The following is a 25,083-nucleotide window of genomic DNA, read 5'->3' as shown; positions in this document are numbered from 1 at the left end:
TCAATTAGCCGGGATGGGAAGAGATGGTGTCCCTAGCCTCTGTTTGCCAGAAACTGCGATGGTCGACGGGGGATGGATCACTTGATGATTACCTGTTCTGTTCTTTCTCTCTGGGGCACCTGGCATTGGCCACTATTGGAAGACAGGATACTAGGCTAGATGGAACATTGGTCTGACTCAGTATGGCTGCTCCTATGTTCTTAACCTGATTTGTTTTTATTTAATGAGGTTAGACTTTTGTTTTTATTCTGTTTATAGAACCCAACTAACTTTGCTGTGGAGCACTAGATACATGTATTTATCATTATTATTATTTATTGCCAGAATTGTTTGAATTCATTTAAATTCCTTACAGGTTACCTTTAAAACCTTCTATGATATTTTTATTGTTTTCAGAAAATTGTCCTATCTTTCCCCCATTTCTGTAAAGTACAGTTCCCTGACCTGCACATATATCCTGTGAAAATAAGATATTCTGTATGCACTACAGTATAAAAGAAAATGAGTCCATAGAGGACAGATATCTTTGGGGAAATGGAAATTACTCATCTATCATTCATTTGTCTGATGATAACTTCCTGCATATACCCATAAATCTTTGAATGTTAGTAGGAGTGTTATTTAGGCTTTTGTATTAAGGAATAAATGGAAACATTAGACTGCATCCTTTACGGGACACATTTAAATGGTATCAAGTGTAAAAATCTGACCATATTGTAGAAAATGTAAAACCCCTGGAGTAATATTGTCCGCTGGCTTCTTGTCTCTTCACCATAGATGGAGATAGCCCTGCAAAACATCAGATTGTGTGTGTGACACATACAACATCAGATATGTGGGAGTCAGTGTCTGAGGGAATGAGATGCTCCTGTCTCATTTATACTTTCTAGCAATTTTCAGCTGCAGTTAGTTTCCCAAGTTGGCTGCAATGGAGGCTGGCCTGCTACAGAGTCAGGACAGTCACCTGGAGGAGGAAACAATATTTCCAATTGTCTCCTAAATTGTGGCTTATTTATACCATTCTGGTGATGTCAATGGGACAGAACCAGCCTTTGGTGAATATCCTTATAGCAGAGAGATTTTCATCTGACCTGTAGCCAGCACAATGTCTCTGTGCCTTCTTCCCAGATAGATTTTCTTGCTGTAGTAACTTACTGGGCTGGAGATGCAGGATGCAGGAATATTTTTAAAGGGTTATAAAGGTATCAGAAGAAAGCACGTAGGTAAGCCAGCCTGAAAAAGATTAATTGAAAGCACATAGATAAAGCATAGATATGTGGAGTATAGACTAGCAAACTGCTCAATCAGCTTATGAGTTCATAATAACCTTAGGCATAAATGTATTTAAAAGCCGTTAAACCTGATATAGTTGGTTCTTTGTTACATAACTCATTGATTCATGCAATCAGGGATCCAAATATTGCCTTTCTAGATTGTTGTGAAAACGTAGTGATGAGGAAGAAGTATTTTTCATTGCCTCCAATGCTTTACCAACAGAAAGCTTCTGGCTTTTCACTCCTTTCTCTTATCAAGGCTATTTGAACGACTGAGGTAAAGGGATTGAAGAAGTGTTCAACCAGTTAAAGAATATTTACATGATTAAAATAGCAGTATGTTATTGCACATATTTGTATCATCTGCTTAGTTTACTGACAAATGTCCCCATTTGGATCCCATTGAAAACAGAAATTTTGTCCTGGCCTAAAATAAGAGTAGATTCAGAGGTGTCATCAAGTTTTTATTGCTGTCAGTACTGTCTAATGCATAATCCACTCATTTCTTGACTTAATTTAGACTCCAGAAAGTTATTGTTGCTGGTGAGATATTCCACAGAAATGATACATCTTGATTTTTAGCTGCCAAGTTGAGCAAGTCATTATAAAAATATTGTTTTGACTTGTCATCTGAGTAAATCTAATAGGAAAACAAATTGCTGATGGGGAATAACTAAGGAACACCAAGATGTCATTTTTACATAGTCCCTTTCTATCCAATAACCGCACACCTTTCTTTTACAGCTGAAATTATTTGAAAATAAAAGTCCTGTATATTCAGGACACACTTTAAAACAGGTACACACATTACTCCAGCACAGAAAAAGGAAGGGCAGGCTACCCTTCTGGTGTGTTCAGTGTAGGTTCACTTGTATAGCCCTGTTCGGATACACAAATGTGTATCCACATCCAATCCACGATCCACAAACATTATCTGTGCATACCCGCATCCGCAGATGCGGATGTCTGCAGATATCCATGGATTTGCAGGGCTCTACACTGGGGGCCAAGGTATCCTCCCCACCGGAACCCGGTCGGGTAGAGCCGCATGGGCAGCTGTGGAGAGCCTGGGTCTCTTCCCCTGCCCTGGGCAGGAGCCCAAGCAGCCCCCCGCCCAGTGTCCCAGCCCCCTGCCCAGGGCAGGTGGAGGGATCCAGGCTCCCCACAGCTGCCAGAATGGCTCTCCCTGACCTGGCTCCTGCTGCGGGAGGTGGCTTGGAGTCCCAGCCCAGCCACGGAAAGAGCCGGGTGGGCCATTGTGGGGAGCCGCGACGGACCCTCCACCTGCCCTGGGAGGGGGGCCTGAGCAGTCCCTGCCCTGTGTTGCTGCCCCCCAGGCCTCCCACCCAGGGCAGGTGGAGGGTCCATGCCATGGTTCCTCACAGCTGCCCACCTGGCTCTTACCGTCAGAGCCCTGTGTGGATACAAAATTTGTATCTGCATCCGTGCTGCTATCTGCAGAAATAGTCCACGGATATAAAGCGGATACCCGTGGATTTGCAGGGCTCTATTCATTTTATGTGAACTAGAATGGGTACAAACATCAAAAAAATAATAATATGAACAACAAAAGAAAAGATATGTAGATGCAATTCCATTGGTTCATTTGTGATTTTAAATTTGGAAATGCAAATCAGGTTACTGTGTCAGCCTCTCCTAAAGAATTTGTCTACCTAGCCCCAGGACATTTTATGTCAGGTTTTTCTACCAGTCATTAAGCTGTCCAACACCCAATCCAATCAGCTGAGCTAGGTGCTAGGCAGATGGGATGGGATGTGGGAGAAATCCTTCCTCCTCCTCCCCTCAAAGGCAGAAATGGCTGTAGAGCGACTTCATGGAGATGACTCCAGATCAGTGGTTAAAATGTGCTCTGTGGCCCCTGTGCAGAAATAAGGGAGGTCAGGAGACTCCATACAAGTGTATCTCTGGAACCATGTCCCAACCTTGCACACTGACACCAAACCGGTTCTGTTACCAGCCAGAGAGAGAGGTGCAGAATTTGAACAATAGTAAATATCCTAAAACTTACACAACTTTTAATTGAATGCAGCATAGTAGTATCACTCTACAAAGTTACACAGGCCTCAGGAAAGCAGAATGTTCTTTAACTGATAAGATTTTGTAACTACTTTATAATAATAAATAATAATAATAATACTGGAATTGTTAGTTTTAAACACCTTTTTTACTTAGACACTGTCTTTTCTAGGTTACATTTCGGACAAGAATCTATCACTGTAATATTAACAGCCAAGGAGTGATCTGCCTTGACATTTTAAAAGACAACTGGAGTCCAGCATTAACCATTTCTAAAGTTCTCCTCTCCATCTGCTCACTTCTTACAGACTGCAACCCTGGTAAGAAAATAACACTGGTTTGACTTTTGCATTCATTCACATCTAGCTTTCTGTTATCTATTAGTATCTGCTTGGTACAATGTTTTACGACTGTATTAAAAAAAAAAAGAAATAGATGTAGATTTAAAATTTAGTGCATGTGATTGCTACAATGCTAAGTGAAAAAATATACATGACATAAATTAAAGAGAAAACATATTGTCAGAAGGGCAGGTGCATTTTTAGTGTTTGAGAATCAAAATACGCTATTTCAAACTAAAGAGTTTAATCCCTAATATATCCCTAGTGGTAAATGCTATTTGAGAAATGTGGGCTATTACAGACAGATAATATTACTGAACATTGAAATGGAAAGTTTTCATTTAGACATCCTTCTGAAAAGAGTATAATAGTACCAGTTCTGGTGGAAGGCTAACAAAATAGTTTACAAATAATAGGCATTAATGCAGAGAGTAGGCAGTCACTCTTATTAACGAGTATAGTGGTTAACCATTCCGCTCAACTTTCAGTCACACACCCTGTTGCTTCCTACTGACTGCTAGACCTGTGGCTCCACCCTTTGTCCTGCCCCCAGTGACCAAGGAATGAGTCTGGTTGTATGACTGAGAATCCCAGACATTCCAAAATAATGAGTCAGGCTCCCCAAAATCATGACATTGGCTGACATGTCATGAGATTTTTACCATGTTACATTCTGGAGTCTTTTTATTTGCCTTCTGGTTTCTAAGCCTTTAAGATTCATGTTTTGAAGTTTTGTTTTGTTTTTTCCAAACCATGAGGGCTAGAAACTTACTTTAAAAAAAAAAAGAAGAAGGAAAACTAGCTTCCCATGTAATCACAGTCCCCCAGGAGCTGGGGCTTTAAGAAAAACACTAAAATATCTCAAGGCTCACAATGAAATTCTGAGGGAAGGCAAGTGTTTGACTGGCTAAATTCCTTCATTTGGGGTTGCCTTAGATGTGATACAAAAAGCTGCAGTTAGATGTAAAAAGGAGTCCAATATATAGTTACCTGTGGTGACTGAAATAACGCAGCCCAAACTTACAGGAAAAATGAGGTCCTGGTAACGCTCACAATGTCCTAGTTAAAAGCTGAAACAGTGAAGGAGACTGGACAGTTACTAAATACCTTGTGACTTCAGGCATGTTTATTTCTGGCGTTTAGAACACCCCCTACTGATGTGTTGGAGGGACTTCATGTGCACACTTCTCACTATACATTTTATTGAGCAGAGGCTTGTCTTTTGATACAGCTGGAGTGGTAACACAAATGTAAAGAAAAGAAAACTAATAGTCTAGGAGTCTTTAGAATAAGCATAAAAGGTATGGTGACATTAATGGAAAACATGGAGTTTTCTATTAGTGATATGTGGGCACTTCAAAAGTCAGTGGGAAAGCTATGTTAGAGTTAGAAGTTGGAAATATACATAGTTTTTTGTTGTTGCTTTTTGGGGGTGTGGGGGGGTCTGGTCTCCAAAGGGACACTATCAACTCAAAAATATAGTCTGTTTCAAATAGTGGATTAAAAGTAATTTCTGGTACTTCACCTGTCCCATTGCTCCCCTTCCATTTTTTGTAGTTTTACAATCAGATTTTTCTTTTCTTAATGTTTTTCCCTCCCCTGTGATTGTGTGAAATACCCACACAAAATAACAGCAGAAATTGGATGAGTATAGAGGGGAAACAGTAAACAGGACTATACAAAGAATGCTGTCAAGCGCACAAAGTAAACAAACTCAAAAAGATTATAGAATCATAGAATCACAGACTATCAGGGTTGGAAGGGACCTCAGGAGGTCATCTAGTCCAACCCCCTGCTCAAAGCAGGACCGATCCCCAACTGAGGAAAGAAGATTGAGGAAAGAAGAGTTCTTTTTCCTGTAATCTCTGTCAATTATAGTAATCTTGGGTGTTATTGTAACTGTAGTTGATAAAATATTTTGTACAGAACTTTGATTTTTTAAGTTAAGTATCCCTTTAAATACTCTATGGGGATTTGCTTACTGTGTCTTGTGAATTTCATAGCTTGATTTTGAGGAATGAATAGTATTCCTATGTTTTGCTTTGTGAGCTCACCTCTCCTGAATGTGAAATGTTGAGCTCTTTGTTTCCTGTCTTTTGGATTGTTTGTTTATTCCTACTCTTGGTAATTTACGTACATGTGAACTCTGTATTTTAGTGATATGTTTCTGAAATTGAAGACTTCGACAAATTTAGGGGCTCTTATTTTTCATTGTACAGCCTGATGTGATAGCCCTACTTATTTCTATTTCTGGCTGCACTATAACAGTTCTCCTGCTTGTGCCATTTGTTTCATTTTCTGAGTACAGTTCTGATGATATTTTATCATTAACAAACTGTTGGATTAGACATTCCCTGAAATCTAATTGGAACACGGTGTTGTAAATTGACTCCCTCTTTCTCTGAGTGGGGGAATCATTTTGAAAATAGCCCTGGCACATCTGGGAGAAATATTGTATATATATTCTCTATTAGCTGGGAGCAATTTTCAATCCACTTTGTCCTTCCTTCTTCTAAGGTATACTGCCTCAATTTAGAGGCAGAGACCCAGCAGGGGGCTCAAGTCGATAAGCAACCTTGAACTCTTTGTTCACCATTCATCAAACAGGCAGAAGCAGATCAGGTCAAATGGAAAGGCAACACTGAATATCCCACAAATATAAACACTTAGGATGTGTGAGTTCCCTCCTTCCCCCCCCCCACCCTCTTTGAAGGGAAAAATCAAATATCAGTTACCCAGTAGTCTTACATTTATGCAAATCTTCATTAGAACAACAAATACCAGTAAGAATGGCAGCTAATTAACTCTCAGCCATACACAGTGATTAAACTGAGCTGGAGCACAGCTGCAGCTTCCTTGGCAAGCATAGCTATTCTTCTCAAACAGGCTGAGCAAATGAAAAGAGGTATTTGCTCCTGCCGCTTCTGTCACTCACACAGTAATCTACAAAAGACATTGAGAGAGTCTCTTTCCTCACTGGTTATGTACATCACTGCCCTTTGTTTTGTGTTAGTTGACGCAGGAACTTGTTTGTCCTTTTTAAACAACTAATATAATCCTGTGCTCATAAGCTGTCTCAGACTCTTCAGTTCTGATTATTATTAATTGTCTCTATTTTGCTTTGCAGTATCAGACAGTAAATTGTGTTAACAAATGTCGGAGTTTTGTAACAGCTGGCTGACTTTTAGGGAGGGCCGGGGGGGCGGGAGGGAAGAGTGATACAGTATTTGGGTATGACTGGACACGTGTGAGCTATCTGCAAAAATAAAAGAGGCCCTTGTGAAATGTAGGAAATGAATGAAATGCTAGCATTCCCCTGGTAAATATTAGTTTGTATTTTATTTAAATTGACATCCTCAGATTAAAAATTCCGTATATGTTTACCCCATTCCTCTGAACATTTTGGCATGTCCATAAATTTACTTGCATGAGTAGTCCTCTAAAACTTATGGGACTACTCATGTGCATAAAGTAAAACATGTTTGCAGGATCTGGGCCTAAGAAAGTTCACTTTTCAATAGTTAGATGTTATGGGCTTGTCTAGACCAGGAGTTATTCCACAATAACTATTCAGATATAAAAAGAAAAGGAGGACTTGTGGCACTTTAGAGACTAACAAATTTATTTGAGCAGATAGTCTCAGGTGCCACAAGTACTCCTTTTCTTTTTGCGGATACAGACTAACACGGCTGCTACTCTGAAACCCGTCATTATTCAGGTGTAGCTATTCTGGAATAAGAATGTTCATATGTGGCGTTATTCAGGCATAGCTGTTGTGCTTTAAATACATACCCTAACTTAATCCAAATTAACTTTCAAAGGTAGACAAGCCCTTAGTTTACTTTAATGCATTTTTCACAACTTGAAATATGAAAATTAATTAATTATTTTTACTTTTGTCTCTAGACAGTTTTGTTCCCTGGTTCTCATGCACTAGGAAAATACTGAAGCATTTGGCTTGCAATCACTGCAGGGGAAATACTTAAATAAAAAACTTTCATTGGAATTTTTCCTTAAATGTATAACAACTTTTCTATTGACTTTTAAGTTTTATAAATCCTTATTTTTACACAATCTGAAATTGGGATTTAAAATGGCCTGACAATGTCTTTGGTGTCTCGCTGCCTACTATAGAATTATGTGTACTGAAGAATTTGTGGCAAATCCATTTTAATTTGTGGGCCGTGCCCAATACAAACCACTATTTTAATTGAGGCTTCTAGGTAGAACATGTTAGATTTGTAGGGGCTGAAATCCTATAGCTGCCCCACCCAACATTCATGTTTCTTTCACCCATGACAAACTGCATATGAATTTAAGTTAATCATGTGGCATTTAATTCATGCTAATCTCTGCATATTTTGTCATTGTTTGATTTTTATTAAATAGCATTATTTCCATATATACCGTTCTAAATTCAATTCGATTTTGTACTTGGAGTGATCGCATATGTCCATTCCACTTCAGGTGTGTGTGCCCAGTGCATTTTCAGAGATTTTTCCTTCCGTGGTGTCCATCAGGGTGGGGTATGCGCCCTCTTCTTCCTCACACTGCTCTATAATGGAATAAAGGGCAGAGCCAGGCACGATCCCCTGAGTTCCTTCTTACTGCCCGTGACGGTTGTTGAAGTGTCTGATCTTGCTACCTCAAGATTTTCACCACTGTTTATATATGGTTGGTACTCACTTTTAGTCATAGTTTTAGTGTTAAAATTTGTACTAGTATTACGTTTCCTTTATTAGATTGGGGGGTGTATAGTCTTCAGTCTTAGATACTGGTTTTGGTGCCGGGGCATGCCTTAGTCACCAGGCTTTGAACCCTGTGAGTCCCACAAGAAACTTATGTCAGTGAGCAACCTGCACTCCACTGGCCTGAACTGGCTTGGAGAGACTCATGTCAGGGATTGCTGCCAAATCTGCAGGGAATTTAAGCCAAGAACCAAGAAAGACAGGGAGGCCAGACCTAAATTTCTTCTGATGGAGTCAGCCCTGCGCCCACCCTCAGAGCCTTCCCATTCAGAGCTAGTACTAAGCACAACTTCTTCAGTCAGGAACACTCCTTCTGTTTTGGCCAAACCCTGCCAGTCACCCTGCCCAGTACTGAGGAAGATAGCTTCTAAGGACTCTGAGTAGCAGCCATGTTAGTCTGTATCCGATGAAGTGAGCTGTAGCTCACGAAAGCTTATGCTCAAATAAATTTGTTAGTCTCTAAGGTGCCACAAGTATTCCTTTTCTTTCTAAGGACTCTGTATCCAGATTGAGGTCCCTGGCACCAAAGTCCGGCAAGCATGCTGAGAAAGATAGTAGAGGGTGCTCAACAGTGAGGCAATCATCTACTCAGGTGGGACCATCGACTCCAATGTCGGCCCCGGCCCCATTGAGACTGGCCCCTGAAGTAACACTTATCTAGTTCAGCAGTGCCATCCTTGTTGACTCAACAGCAAGGCTCTATCCCATTGCCATCAACTCCAGAAGCTTATGCAGCAGCACGTGATCTGCTCAGTCTCTCGATACCAGTTTCACCAGCAAACCAAGAATCCGCTCACCCAGTACCATCGGGTGTAGTAAGTTTGTTGGCTGCTTCATCTCAGCATTGGGTACTGTGGGCGCCTCTGGACACGTGAGTGCCTCATCGTACAATACCATCCAGAGGGAACCGAGCAATAATCTCTCCAGTGCTGTCTCTTCCGGGCTTCTGATGCCAATCTCCAGCACCAACAGGAACAGCCTTGGTTGAAAGAAGCTGATTCATCCTCAGACTCGGCAGTCAGCTTGTATGTATCACAGTCATGTCATTATTCCCCTCAAAGAGTTTACACTCCCTGGTACCCACCTGAGGCTCTGTTGTGCCTGGACAGTAGAGATTCATGGCTTGGAAGAAACTGGGGTCTGGAGACTTACCAATGGCCATTTTTTAACTCGGGGGAGTTTCCCCGACCCCTCAGGTAGTGTCCACACTTTCCCCACTCTACTTCCTCAAGTAGGTGTCGAGACCCACCATGGCAGGATACCACACCCAGTACCAGGCGTGGCTTGAGCAAGTGGAACTTGCTCCAGTGAATCTCCCCTTGAGGACTCGGAGGAGGCTCCACTACGGCCAGCTTTGTCTTCCTCCTCTTCATCACCCAACAAGGCAGTGGTAGTGGAGGTGAGGAACTCTTTGACTGGTGATTATAGAGCCCATCAGGACCTTCTAAAGAGGGTGGCTTTTGCCTTGGGTATTCAGGTGGGAAAGTGATCCCACACAGACTGGTCAACATCTGAGCATCTGTAGGATCTTCTCAGGTGGTGCTCTAAATTAATGAGACTGTCTTGAAGCTCACCAGAGTCCTGTGGCAAACTTTATCTCCCCTTCCACCCACCCACAGCAAAAAGGGTTGAGTGTAGGTATTGTGTCTTCTTCTAGGTGTTTGAACATGTTTACACCCACTCCCCTCCAGGGTCATTGGTGGTTTCAGCTGCCAATGAGAGAGAGGGCCAGGGTCAATAAGCATCTACAGTAATGCCTCGCTTAACGTTGTAGTTATGTTCCTGAAAAATGCGACTTTAAGCAAAACGATGTTAAGTGAATCCAATTTCCCCATAAGAATTAATGTAAATAGGGGGGGGTTAGGTTCCAGGGAAGTTTTTTTCACCAGACAAAAAACTATATTATATGTATATCATATAAGTTTTAAACAAAAAATTTAATACTGTACACAGCAATGATGATTGTGAAGCTTGGTTGAGGTGGTGAAGTCAGACGGTGGGATATTTCCCGGGAAATGCCTTACTGCTAAATGATGAACTAGCATTCATAGAATATCAGGGTTGAAAGGGACCTCAGGAGGTTACCTAGTCCAACCCCCTGCTCAAAGCAGGACCAAGCCCCAATTTTTGCCCCAGATCCCTAAATGGCCCCCTCAAGGATGGAACTCACAACCCTGGGTTTAGCAGGCCACTGCTCAAACCACTGAGCTATCCCTTCCCCCAAGGGTTAACACATTGTTGTTAATGTAGCCTCACACTCTACAAGGCAGCATGAATGGAGGGAGGGGAGACAGCATGGCAGACAGAGACAGAGCGACACACCCTGTGTGGGGGAGAGAGAGAGAGCTGTGCATTGCCTCTTTAAGTATACTGACCCCACTCTGCACTGCCTTTTTAAGTATATCAGCAAGCTGAGACAGCAGCTGCAGCCAGCAGGTTCTCTCCATCCTGAGCTCTGTCGTGTCCCCACCCTGCTCTATATGAAGAAGGGGGAAGCAGGGGGCAGGAGAAGGGGGGAGGGGGACCCCCTGACATTAGCTCCCTTCTTCCTCCCCGCACAGCAAGCAGGAGGCTCCCAGGAGCAGCTCCAAGGCAGAGGGCAGGAGCAGCACATGGCAGTGGGGGGAGGGACAGCTGAACTGCCGGCAAGGTTGCCGCACAGGGAACCTAGAGGAGCAGGGAGCTGATGGGGGGCTGCCAGTCCACCCTGGTTCCAAGCCCTCACCAGCTAGCTGCAACGGGCTGCTCTTCCTGCAAGCAGTGGACAAAGCAGGCGGCTGCCAAACAACCTTATAAGGGAGCATTACACAACTTTAAACAAGCATATTCCGTAACTAATCAGCAACATAACAACAAAACAATGTTAACCGAGACAACTTTAAGTGAGGAGTTACTGTACCCCAAAAGCAAAGAAGCTTGATCTATTTTGCCGAAAGCTTTCTTCAACTGCTGGATTGCAACTCAGGATTGCTGATCAGCAGGCATTTCTGGGATATTAAGATATTGTGCCAGAGGTTAAAATCACAAAGATTTTAAGGACCGATTCCCAGAGGATGTGAGGCAAGAGATCCTCTCTGTGGTGGACGAGGGAAAGTTAGTAGCTAGGATCTCATCTGGATTAATTTGGATGCCACCAACTCTGCAGCTAGAGCCCTGGCATCGGCCATTATGATGAGCAGATGTTCGTGGCTCCAGTCATCTGCTCTTCCTCAGGAGGTCCAACAAACCATCAGGGATCTTCCTTTTCAGGGACTGTCACTTTTCTCTAAGCAGACAGATGACAAACTGCATGGCCTGAAGGATTCCAGTGCAACACTAAAGTCTTTGGGCATTTATTCACCTGCCCCAAAGAAGCAGCAGCCACACCACTGTCTCTCATTTATACCTCACCAACAGGAGGTAATTCGGAAAAAGGGCAGAAGTTATAGGAGAAGGATCCTGTTCCCTAGTGGGACTTAAACCTAGTGTTGTCAAAACTAATGGGTCCTCCCTCCCTTTGAACCTTTAGCTACTTGCTTTCTCGCTCAGTGAAAGTAGTCTTTTTAGTGTCATATCACCTCAGCCAGGAGAGTGGGTAAATTATGAGCTTTTTGTCTCATCCTGCATATACTGTCTTCTGCAAGAACTAGATGTACCTATGCATTCATCCAAAATTTCTCACCAAGATGGGTTCTCACTTCCATATTAATCAGGCGATGTACTTATCAACTTTGTTCCCCAAACCTCAGTCTCATCAGGATGCTAAGAAACTCCGTTTTGGATGTTAGAAGATCATTAGCATTTTACTAGACTAGGACTAAACCATTTAGATCCTAGCGTGTTATGCATAGCAGTTGCAGACAGGATGAAGGGCCTTCCAGTCTCTCTTTGTGGATCTCCTCTTGTATTTAGTTGTGTTACGACTTCACCAATATAATTCCACCGAGTAAGATGCTGGCACATTCAACCAGACCTCAAACAGCCTTTCTGGCCTAGGTGCCTATTCTGGACATTTGCAAAACAGCAACTTGATCTGCTGTGCATACCTTCACTTCACATTATAACATCTCTCATCAATCTAAAGATGATGCTTGATTTGGACATGTGATCTCCAGTCATTTTCAGGTAGACTCCAATTCCACCTCCAGATCAAACTGCTTGTGAGTCACCTGAAGTTGGACTGGACATGTGCAGTCACTCAAAGAAGAAAAGGTTGCTAACCTGTTCTGTAACTGTTATCCTTTGAGATGTGGTGAATGTGTCTATTCCACAACCCACCCTCTTTCCCCTCTATATTGCAGTCTATCTGGAATGAAGGAACTGAGAGATGTCTGGGGTTCAGGTATACAGATGCCTGGCATGGGCCTATAGTGCACCTGCCCAGAAGCAGAAACAGAGGCTCCAAGGGAACTTTTACTGCAAAAACATAGGTGCTTGAGCAATTTTTGCCACCTACAGGGCTCAGGGGCAGATGAACAGGGCTTTTGTGAATCCCTGATTCTGGGATTTAGGCACCTAAAGTGGCAGTTAGACACCTAAGTCATTTTGTGAATCCAGCCCTTAATGTGCAGTTTAACATGCTTCACATAGAATAACATACCTCAGTTAGTAGTATGAATTAGGGCTGTCAGGCAATAAAAATAATTAATCATGATTAAAAAATTAACTGTGCGATTCAAAAATTAATTGCGATTAATCACACTGTCAAACAATAATAGAATACCGTTTATTTAAATATTTTTAGATGTTTTCTACATTTTCAAATATATTGATTTCAATTACAACACAGAATACAAAGTGTAGAGTACTCACTTTATATTTATTTTTGATTATAAGTGTTTGCACTGTAAAAAAACAAAAGAAATAGTATTTTTCAATTCACCTAATACAAGAACTGTAGTGCAGTCGCTTTATCATGAAAGTTGAACTTACAAACATAGAATTATGTACAAAAGAAACTTCATTCAAAAATAAAACAATGTAAAATTTTAGCGTCTATAAGTCCACTCAGTCCTACTTCTTGCTCAGCCAATCGCTCAGACAAACAAGTTTGTTTACATTTACAGAAGATAATGCTGCCCACTTCTTGTTTACAATGTCACCTGAAAGTGAAAACAGGCGTCCTCATGACATTGTTGTAGCCGGCGTCGCATGATGCATAAGTGCCAGATGCCCTGAAGATTCATATGTCCCTTCATCTTCAACCACCAATCCAAAGAACATGCGTCCATGCTGATGACGGGTTCTGCTCGATAAAAATCCAAGGCAGTGCAGGCTGATGCACGTTCATTTTCATTCTCTGAGTCAGATGCCACCAGCAGAAGGTTGATTTATTTATTTATTGGTGGTTTGGGTTCTGTAGTTTCCACATTGGAGTGTTGCTCTCTTAAGACTTCTGAAAGCACACTCCACACCTCATCCCTCTCAGATTTAGGAAGGCACTTCAGATTCTTAAACCTTGGGTCGAGTTCTGTAGCTACCTTTAGAAATCTCACATTGGTACCTTCTTTGCATTTTGTGAAATCTGCAGTGAAAGTGTTCTTAAAATGAAAAACATGTGCTGGATCATCATCCAAGACTGCTATAACATGAAATATATGGCAGAATGTGGGTAAAAACAGAGCAGGGGACATACAATTCTCCCCCCAAGGAGTTCAGTCACAAATTTAATGAATGCATTACATGTTTAACAAGCGTCATCAGCATGGAACCATGTCCTTTGGAATGGTGGCTGAAGCATGAAGGGTCACACGAATGTTTAGCATATCTGGCACGTAAATACCTTGCAATGCCGGCTACAAAAGTGCCATGCAAATACCTATTCTCACTTTCTGGTGACATTGTAAATAAGAAGAGGGCAGCATTATCTCCTGTAAATGTAAACAAACTTGTTTGTCTTAGCGATTGGCTGAACAAGAAGTAGGACTGAGTGGAGTTGTAGGCTCTGAAGTTTTACATTGTTTTGTTTATGAGTGAAGTTATGTAACAAAAAAAAATCTACATTTATAAGTTGCACTTTCACGACAAAGAGATTGCACTTGTATGAGGTGAACTGAAAAATATTATTTCTTTTGTTTATCATTTTTACAGTGCAAATATTTGTAATAAAAATATACACTTTGATTTCAATTACAACACAGAATACAATATATATGAAAATGTAGAAAAACATCCAAAATATTTAATAAATTTCAATTGGTATTCTATTTTTAACAGTGCAATTAAAACTGTGATTAATCACAGTTAATTTTTTTAATCATGATAAATTTTTTTTAAATTAATCACATGAGTTAAATGCGATCAATCAACACCCCTAGTATGAATAAATTTGTATTTATCATTGCTTTGAGACCAAGTACTACAGACTTTTACCATTATGGCTTTATTGGATGCTTTCCTCTTTAATAATCTACATTTAAGAACGTGGGTGCATATCTTAACAACTTGCATTTATCTAAACACGGATAAACAAAGTCAGATAACATCCTAAGATTATTGGGTTCTTTACTTGTCCACACTGGAGACTTGCCTCCAGGTTTCCCTTGTATGAGTCATCTTTATGATTTTATCTTTCCCAGTAATTTCATTTTTCAGAGTAGCAGCCGTGTTAGTCTGTATTCGCAAAAAGAAAAGGAGGACTTGTGGCACCTTAGAGACTAACAAATTTATTTGAGCATCAGCTTTCATGAGCTATAGCTCACTTCATCGGATGCATTCAGTGGAAAATACAGTGGGAAGATTTATATACATAGAGAACATGAAACAATGGGTGTTACCACACAGACTGTAACCAGAGTGATCATTGTTTTCATCCCAGAGTAGGTATTGGTGACAGTTGTGGATAACATGTTGTTGCGGCTTTTTTTATTATAGCTACAAGATAGCCATGTAGTTTGGCAGGATACAAAACTGTCTAAATAATTTCTGTATCCTGCCTAAATACTTTCTGCCAAAAAAAAGCTTGCTTAAATATTGTTAACTCCCTTATCTGCACCTGCATGGGGGTACTGGCAGTTAGGAAACTTAGTCGTAGGGATACATCTATTGTGATAATCCTTCTGTTTGCTTGTTTTTGTTTTCCTGGAGGCCAGCAAGGTCCTAGACGGGTACAGCTGAGAATATAAAATCCCAGCCTTTTCATTCTTTGCTGAGAAGGATTCAATCACGTTTCACAGAGTATTATCTGATCTTCATTTGTGTCTTATAGCACTTTGGGGAGAGAGTTTTCCGTATAACCATTCAGCATCAGATTCAGAAGCCCAAGAGAAAGTGGGGCATTCCCCACAATGGAAGGCTCACCGTCCAACTCTAGGGCCTCTACAGGGTGGAAGGTGGGCAGCTATAATTCAAGCAAGATCTGAGAGGTGGCACTGAATCACCACATGTGGTTGCTGCTCTGGCCATGTCCTCTCCCGAGACAGCAACGCCCATTTTTCAGACTGTGCAGGGCCCTGTGTTGTTGTTCTCCTTGGCATCAGGAAAGATGTGGCCATTTTACACTGCCACTGCCTCCTCCCTCAATAGACTTTCTGCAAATGGGCTTTTTCCAGGGTTTATGCCTGGAGTGAATCCAGCCCAACCCTCACTCCTAAATGGGATCCCCAAGATGCAAATACTGTATGCTTGGATTTAGTTTCCAAGAAGTTCTGGGTGCCTAATGTAAATTAGGAAATTTTAAGTTTGTGTTAATATTTTAGGAACTTTAAGATTTCATCCGCATATTTTGTTTTAGGTCATTTTAAATAATTGCCAAGTAGTTAAATTCCACAGCTAGAGAGCTAACGTGTTACAGATCTGTTCCCTCGTACAAGAAGCTCCACCTATAACTGTGTGTATTTTAAATTTGCTAGTGTATGTCCACCATAGTAACAAAAGGGCCTCTTCTCAAAATCCTAAAGTGAGAGCCTCCTGTCCAAAAATTTAAAAATAAAACTAAAGCTGATTAATGAGGGAAAATAGCAAAATTATTGTAAAATAAAATCTATTCCATCGTGAAACATTTAGCTTTGAGTAGGTATTTAGCTAAGTTGTGGTCAAAATTCTTCTATTTGTCTCCAGTCTTGTAATTTTTAAGATACTTACTCAGCACAGAATAGCGAACAGCCAGGCCACCCTCCCCCTGGTGCCTGAAGCATGGCTAGCCGAGTCTTTTCTTCTCTCCCACCCATTCCCCTTCTTTACAGCTAGTTCCGATGTTGGCCCAGTATGAGCCAGGTGGAAAAAGAGAGGGAAGTATTTGCCCCCTCTTACCGGGTGCTTCTCCATGGCACAGGCCACCTTCTGTCCCCTCCTTCTTGTTGCCAGTTCATGTCAGATGCTCCTTTCTCTTATTCCTCCCAGCTATCTGACATCCCCCCTGCTGAAAGCTGAATTTAAGAACTCAGGGTGATAGTAAGTTTGAGATGCCTATAGCGTCTAGGCACAGGATGATGTCTCAGTCCTCACTATTGCAATCTGTTATCTGTACTTTAGAGCTATAATTTTGCCATTATGAACAAACCTGACCTAAGATTCAGATCTGAATCTCATTCTTCAGACTTATTATTGAAAGAGAGGGTTAAGCTGTGATAAGGTAAAGGGAAGCTAAAGAAGCTAAGATAAGTTAAAGAGAAGTAAGGAATTTAATTTTCTATTATAAAAAAATAGAAGCAGACTAATGCACACTGGAAAAGTTGCTGATTTTATAAAGTAATGATAAATCTTTTCAAAAAAATTTGTTGCCAAAATGTCTATAGAAAATGGGAACAACAGCGTTTAACTATGAAAAGAGTTTTTGCACCGTAATTCCATCAGCTGTTTGATTATAAGTAGACTTACAGTGCTATTGTCATAGTAGGTGATGATGATTCTAGAAAATCCCTTTAAAATAGTGTCTAATATACTGCATTTTTTGCGGTTGACTAACCACTGATATTTCAATTTCTCTTCAGAGTCCACAGTCATTCTGCCAGTTGCACTGCCAGAGCACTATCAACTGTGCAACAAAATAATCTCATTTTGCCATATGAGCTTGCTTGTCCTTTGTGTGGGCAGCAAGGTATCACGCAAATGGAGAAATTGATCTGTTGTCTAAGATTATTTTATTTTATTTAGCTTAGAGCTATTTTCCCGCTTTTCTTTACTGAGTTTATAACCATGTTCTTTCAATAAATATGAAGATTCCTACTTACTGATGTTTCATCACATCACACTGCAGCATGTTCTTCTTGCCAGAGAGAGATCATGATTGCATTAAAAAGGTCTTCACCTGGTCATTCAAAGGAGATACTAAATAGGGGACAATAAACAGGAGCCAAGCCAGTGAGGAAGCAATTCATGAAGTAGATTCTTTTATTTGCAATATGCCTTTCATAACCTTTGGAAAATCCCAGCTCCTCTCCAGAAGATATTAGCTAGTTCCCAACTAAAAATACCAAAATCAAATAGTTTGTCTAATTACTCTGTCACATTTTGTATTGGACCAGGAGCCCATTTTTTTCAGGCTATTTTTGTTGTTGTTATTGGTCACAGCTGGTTTAACAATGCTGATCGGTTCTATCTTAAATTGACCCTGCTACAGAGTTTTCCAGGGCAATCCTTTCTTCAGTATTGTCATTCTGCAGTAATTGAGTGCAGAACAGAAATGGTCTGTTTTGTTCCCTGAGAAGCACAACTGTATCTTTCTTTCATGTTCCTTTAGAAACAACTTGTTCATTACTGTGGCCTCTCACAACATCTGCATTAACCAATAGACCTATTTCTTATTAAATGCTTTACATTTCCCTGCAAGTCCTGCAGTGCACATTATATACCTATATGGAGTTGGAGATTTTCAAACCAGGTTATCCCTTGTTCCGAAATAAACTCATATCATCAGATTCTTTGAGGTTTTCTAGGCATTTGGTTCTCTTTCCTTCTAATCACTGGTGTCTCTTCACTGTTACAATATTTCTCCAGTTTTTCTGAGGGAATCCTCCTCTTTACCTCTGTGATAGACCCAGGTCAGTTGGGTACAGCAGAGTAGTCGAAGGCAGATATATTGTTCACTGGATAAGCAGTTTTCTGTTCCCTGACTGATCAGAGGAGGGGCTGTTCCAGGCTAGGGTGGACACATGACTTCAATTAACCTGCAAAGAGTCAGGTGAGGCCGTTAAGCTAAGGCCCGAGTTCCCCCCAACCTGCCACTACAGAAACACCTCCTGGGAGGGGAAGACAGGTCCCTGTCAGGACAGGAGGCTAAACTGTTCTGGAATAAGCCCATAGGGACAACAGAGACTGTGGGAGTTCTCTCACCAACCTTGTTAGGGGGCTTATTCCTTCACCCACTTACTTCCCTGGTCCTTCTTGCATGATCAGAGAGCAACAATACCTGAAGTCCAAACAATTCGATGCAAACAATTCGGTGCAAACAATTCGATGTTTATTGGGGTGAACTTCCAGCAAGCATGATTCCAGTTTCCTTCCTTAGTGTCCCCCTTCCCAGCTCTGACACCACAGAGCCTTACACCTGTGTCCTTGTTCCCATTCCTGCCCTTAGCCAAACATGATTCCAATTTCCCCACCCCTATTCCCTGTTCCCATTCCTGCCCTTAGCCAAACATGATTCCAAATTTCCCCACCCCCATTCCCTGTTCCCATTTCCCCACTCACACACACTCACTTCCTGATTGACTGCAGACTATGTAGTAAAACTTGAGTTCTGCTTAGCTATACCTTAACCTATTATTTTACTGAAATTTAACTAACCAATCTTAACATATTGTAACATGATTATGTAACCAGTTATATCCCACCACCTTAATTAGTTTACACCCAGCAAAATTAATTATACAGCAGACAGGAACAATCACAGAACCAGACAGAGATTATACAGACAAACAATAGCAAAGTGGGAACTATAATGACAAAACAATACAGAAGTGAGGATTTCACATCCCAGCTATTGATAAGTGAGTTCTTGCCAGACAGGATGCTATCAGACTAAGTTTCCTTTTACATTTTCTAGGCACTTCCCTTTCTCTGGAGGCGATAGGCATTATCAGGACAGGATTGTATTCCTAACAGCCCAATAGCACCTTATTTCAATGTGACTAGTTTGGAATGTGAGGATGTGACTGGTCACTTCCCAGCTTATGGCTGCCTCTGCTGCTTAGCCAAAGGCCTTCGCCTAAGCACAGTGCCTCAGGCTGTCACAGAAAGAGAAGGACCTTACACTGGCAGACAGTGACTTTGATTCTTTCTTTTATACCTCTATAACTAGCCAAGTGATAAGAATACACCTAAATTCTTAGAGTATAGGCCTGAATATCTATATCCTAAAAAACCTCCTTGCTGGCTTATGATGAAAAGGGCTCGGTAGACTGTAACCCTGATCCGAGAGAGAGAAGGGCTACATGGAGGGTCGTGGTGAGCCTCTGAGGCTAGCATAAACTGCCTGGAAGCATGGGACCTGTAGGGACAGGGTCAGAGCTCTGCCACACCACTAGTCTCTGAACTATAACCAAATGATTTATTTACCCTTTAACCAAGGCCCTACCTATTTAGGTTGTGTCTACACTGCAGTTAAACACCTGTGGCTGGCTCATGTCAGGTGACTTGGGCTACAGGACTGTTTAATTGTAGACAGTGTAGACCAGCGGTTCTCAAACTGTGGGTTGGGACCCCAAAATGGGTTGCAACCCCATTTTAATGGGGTCACCAGGGCTGGGGTTAGACTTGCTGGGGCCAGGGGCCAAAGCCCGAGCCCCCACTGCCCCAGGGCAGTGGGGGCTCGGGCTTTGTCTTCAGCCCTGGGTAGTGGGACTCAGGCTACAGGCCCCCTGCCCAAGGCTGAAGCCCTTGGACTTTGGCTTTGTGCGCCCCCCCCCCTTCTGCCCCCACTCCCACCTGACGTAGTGGAGCTCGGGCTTTGGTCTTGACCCTCGGGTGGCCTCAGGGTTCAGTGCCCCCTGCTGGGGTTGTGCAGTACTTTTTGATGTCAGAAAGGGATCACAGTGCAATGAAGTTTGAGAACCCCTGGTGTAGAAGTTCAGGCTTGGACTGGAGCCCTAAGCCTGAACGCCTGTTCTTCAATTAAACCCGAGCCTGGCAAGCCCGAGTGTTTAGCTACAGTGTAGACATATCCTTAGGGCCAGATTTTTAATGTTAGTTAGGGATCTAGTGGGAGTTTCCAAGGCACCAGGAGCCTAACTCCCATTGAAAATAATGGGAATTAAATGGTTCAGCTTCAAAAGCATCTAGGTGCCTATCTGCATCTCTAGGTAGCTAAATATCTTGAAAAATCTGGCCATTGCATATCTGTATATCTTTACGCATGTGCGTAGATCTATATGTACTTATCTTAGTGTATGTGATTAGCATGTAGAGTTATGCACATGTGTAAATGTTCACAGGATTGGGGCCGAAACTACAGCATCGTATATTGATAATTATACACAGATCAGTAATGAAGAGAATGAATTTACTTTTCCATTAAGAGCATATAAAAATGTTAGAGATTTTGTTTCAGTTCAATGGACTAACTCTCCCTCAGCATGAGTCCATGATTGTAGGAATCGTTATAGCAACAGGGAAAGCATTCATTAAATAGAAAATAGTTCATAGGTCTCAGGGAAAGGACTTAATACTCTGATGTCTCTTGTAGTCTCTACAGTAACTGTCTTGGAATAACTGTAGCTCTTAATTGTGTGGGGGAGGGGTAGTGGATTTATGTAGACCTAAATCTTTGTACACTTTCAAGTTTCACATGGAGAACACCTGATGTGTGCAAGTTAGCAGGGTACGAATACCAAGAGATGTGAGCATGCATCCATGCAGGTATGTACTTTTAAACAGTCGTTAGACCATCATTAAAAAAAATTAATACAGCCATAAGAAGGTTGCATGGAAATACTTAGGTTAAAACAATACTAACAGAAAATAAGTATAAGGACTGCTCTAATCATTTTATTCTGAAAACTGTCTGGAGTTATTTACATAAGAATACATTTAGTGGGTGTTATATAATTTAAAGAGTAAAGCAAGTGGCATAGATTACATTGTTAAAGTAATGTGTATTCTGTAGTGCTTTAAACATACAGTACTGTAGTAATTAGATACAATTCCAAACTGAGTCATACATGCACTTACCTTATTCCTTTCTTACCCAACATTCAAAATTTTACAGCAAAAAGATAAGTTTAAATAATATTAATGAACATAGAAGTTCTCATACTGAAACAGGTTAATATTCCACCTCGTCAGATATGTTGCCTTCAAGATTGCCTAGTGCCAGGAGATTCAGTGAAAAGTGTTAAATTCTCTGAAGTCACTTAATCATATAATATACAAGAGGAATTTCCTTCCTGACCACTAACTAGTGATCAGTTCATGTCTTGAAGCATGAGCACTATTCGCCCTTGAAAATTTAACTTACCTTACAATGACTTGTGTTTGTAAATCTTTTTTTAATCTTCCTAAATTGTTTGTCTCAATAGTATCCTGTAACAAGATAGTGAATTCCACATGCTTAATTTGGTGTGTAAAACAATTATTTCCTTTATTTTTTTTCTAAATTTGTAGCTTTTATTTTGTGTCCCATTATTATGGGGAAAGATAACTAGGAGCATCTCACTGGCATTCTTCTATATCATTCATTATTTTATATCTATCATATATTCTCTTGCTTGTCTCCTTTCCAGAATAAATAATCCTGATCTTTAATCATTCTTTCTTTGGCAAAGATCCACTGGTGCCTCTAAGTATTTTTGTAGTCCTTCTCTTGTGCCTTTTCTACTTTGGCTTGATCTTTATTTAAGACTAGATGAGAGACTTAACTTTACTCACAATGAGGTCCTATCATTAGTTTATTAAATGAGATCTAATAAATGGGCTAATCAAACCCAAACCAACAAGGATTTCAGATTTAAAGCTCAAGAGACATTGTGAGATATAAATAAAAAAAGGTCACAGTGAACAGTAGTAGTAGGGTCAGGTTCTGCCCTCGGATTCTGCAAGTCCCATTAATTTCAGGGTAAACTGATGAACTGATATGCTAGTTTCAGAGTAACAGCCGTGTTAGTCTGTATTTGCAAAAAGAAAAGGAGTACTTGTGGCACCTTAGAGACTAACCAATTTATTTGAGCATAAGCTTTCATGAGCTACAGCTTATGCTCAAATAAATTGGTTAGTCTCTAAGGTGCCACAAGTACTCCTTTTCTGATATGCTAGTGTTACTGATCTTAAGTTTACCTTAATACTGTCTTTTGAAGAGGTTTAAAAATCAGTCTCTTCAAAATAATAAAGAGAAAAAGCAATACGCTTAAAAAAAAAAAGCTAGCATACGTAAGCCATAAAAGATGTGATAAATACACGGTCACAAACTTTAAATGTGTGGTGATCTTTGCATCAAGGGAAAATTCATAGTTAGGGAGGTGTGAAAATATGTTTTTACATTAGTCCTAGCAGAATCAATGTGATCTGCTGAACCACGTTCATCTTAAAGGATTTTAAATTGAGAATAATTGATAGGTCCCACAAATGCAGAATAAGGAGTCCATTCTCCTCTCAATCAGCATTTGTAACTCCAAATACTAGGGGAATATAGCCTTTATGCTACACATGATGAATCCTTCTGAAATTTACAATGAAAAAACCTTACTGCAGTTCCACAGAATAACTCAGTTATTTTTTAATTATTTTTGTTTCTAAAACATTTAGTGAGCATTAAAGACTACAAATTGAATTTAAATAGCAGCTAGAGTAATTAGAATCAAATGCCAAAAGTCATCTTAAACTACTTTTTTTTTTCCAAAATTCACTTTGATCATTTACAGTTGTGTCCTGCATTTTGTCTGTCAGTTACTGACAGGACCTTAATTACAGTGTAGTTTTATGCATGATGCAGCTATACCACATTTGGACTTGGCTGAGGTTGTTTCTCCAGCTGAGAATTGGTTGATATTTTGTGAAGCCCACTCCTTACTGTATGCCATATTTTCTCACTAAGATAGCTGCATGAACCTGAAACAAAACTTTTATTAAAAAGTGGTTGAGATAGTAAAAACTCCTTCCGCAGAATACAAGTGATGCCTTATCAGTGTTTCTACACTTAATCCTCTTTTAATCTGGTATTCAGCATTTCCCAATAAACACAAGGGCCAGATCACCAGCTCATATAAATTGGCATAGCTTCTGCTGAGGAGCTCGCCCAAGATTTTCATCAATATTTTTAGACAGTTACATTTTTCCTCTATCTTGTTTTTTGCACATGGGAAGGGAGTTGGCAAAATAAAGAGTTTAAAAATTTTTACAAGGCAAAATACCTATAATGTCCCTGTACCCTCCTTGCCTTTTTGTATTTTGCAAAGGCAAGCCCAGTTTCTAGTTCTGGGTCTTTACATAGCCCCAGATCTTATCCTTCTAATTGGCCAAGAACAGACTCCATACCTCTGATTAGTTCAGCCTCCTTTAATGCTTCTTCCACATCTTAAGCTATTTACCCTTGCTCACCATACAAATCTCACACTTCCATTGTTCTTGAAGTTTCTGAAAATAAGATTGCTATATCAATATCAGCTGACCTTGGCCCTCCAGCATTTTCCCCACAAGACTGCAGTCACACTTCTGAAAACCTCATAACCAACTGTCAGATGCACAAAGCTTACAATCATGGCTATAAATCATCTGGCTATCCAATCCACTGCTTTCTTAAGTAACATTCTAGGAACCTGTGTTTCTGAGTGGTTCTGATTTTACCTTTAGAAGTGATCTACATGTTTGCAAGTGTTTCTAGTTTGTTCTGTTCGGTTGCATGACTAATTTGACACAATTCAATATGTTTATGAATTTTTGCAGCCATCACATAGCATCAGATAAAGCCATTTATTTGCCATTTGTTGCTCTGGTATCCCTGATTTTTGAGCAGCCAGGTCTTTAAATTCAAGGCAGGACTTCAGGTGCAGTAGCTGGAGGATAAGACCTTTATGTGAACAGCATAATATATATAGCTTAAGGGTGTCCAGTTTAAGGATGGGCTGCTGTATTAAGATATAACATTCATTATGGGTAAAAAATGGAACTGTGATTCAGAGCTATTTGGGGCACAACCCATGTGCATAATGCTTAATAGGAGGGCACATCCACAGAATGGAATATATTGCATTCTTAAGTACATTGTTATTTAAATAACACGATTAAAATCAGTGTGTTCAACAAATAGTTCTGCATTTATTGTAGTACTGGTGTTAAAATGAACATTTGGCTTTAAATATACTGGCCACCCCACTCCCCCCAGGGCCCAATACACACACACTTTCTACAGCCTTCTTTAAACAGTTTAAACTTACAGAGGTGCCTTTTCTCTGCTAAAGACAGTTTGCTTTAGGAAATACCCCAGATCGATTTTATGGAATGTTTGTTAACTGGTGACAGTTGCCAGAGTTTTCTAGCTTTCTTAAAAATGATATACACTGGCCAGTGTCAGCAGCATGGCTAAAGAACAAATAGCAAAACAAGACCATTCCAAATTTAGAATTGTGGATCTATTATTGCTCTATCCAGTTCTAAATAAAAGCAGCTGCTTTTGATTATTTTGACTTGAGGCATGAAGCAAATTATTTCTTCAGTTTTTTTCTTTCTAGGTTGGTCCCTCAAATTAAGATGCAGGTTTTTCTCAGCTCTTCAACATGCTTCTCATATGTTCTTACAATCTGTTCAAATTCTGGCTGATGTTCTGCCTAGCCCCCT

General features: G+C 40.6%; 1 protein-coding gene across 2 annotated transcripts in view; it reads left to right on the top strand.

The window, feature by feature from the left end:
* The window catches only part of LOC311516006 (ubiquitin-conjugating enzyme E2 E2), a 335,700-nt gene that overhangs the window by 292,748 nt on the left and 17,869 nt on the right, over positions 1 to 25,083 (top strand). For both annotated transcript variants that reach the window (XM_084619607.1, XM_084619606.1), the window contains one exon: positions 3,484 to 3,631. In XM_084619607.1, the coding sequence (XP_084475733.1) occupies positions 3,484 to 3,631 (148 nt within the window). The remainder of the gene's footprint in view (positions 1 to 3,483; positions 3,632 to 25,083) is intronic.

Source organism: Lepidochelys olivacea (genome assembly GCF_965140295.1).
Source record: "Lepidochelys olivacea isolate rLepOli2 genome assembly, chromosome: 2".
Lineage (NCBI taxonomy): Eukaryota > Metazoa > Chordata > Testudines > Cheloniidae > Lepidochelys > Lepidochelys olivacea.
The sequence above is the reverse complement of the archived record's forward strand: the minus strand, read 5'-3'. Positions and strand labels throughout refer to the sequence as shown.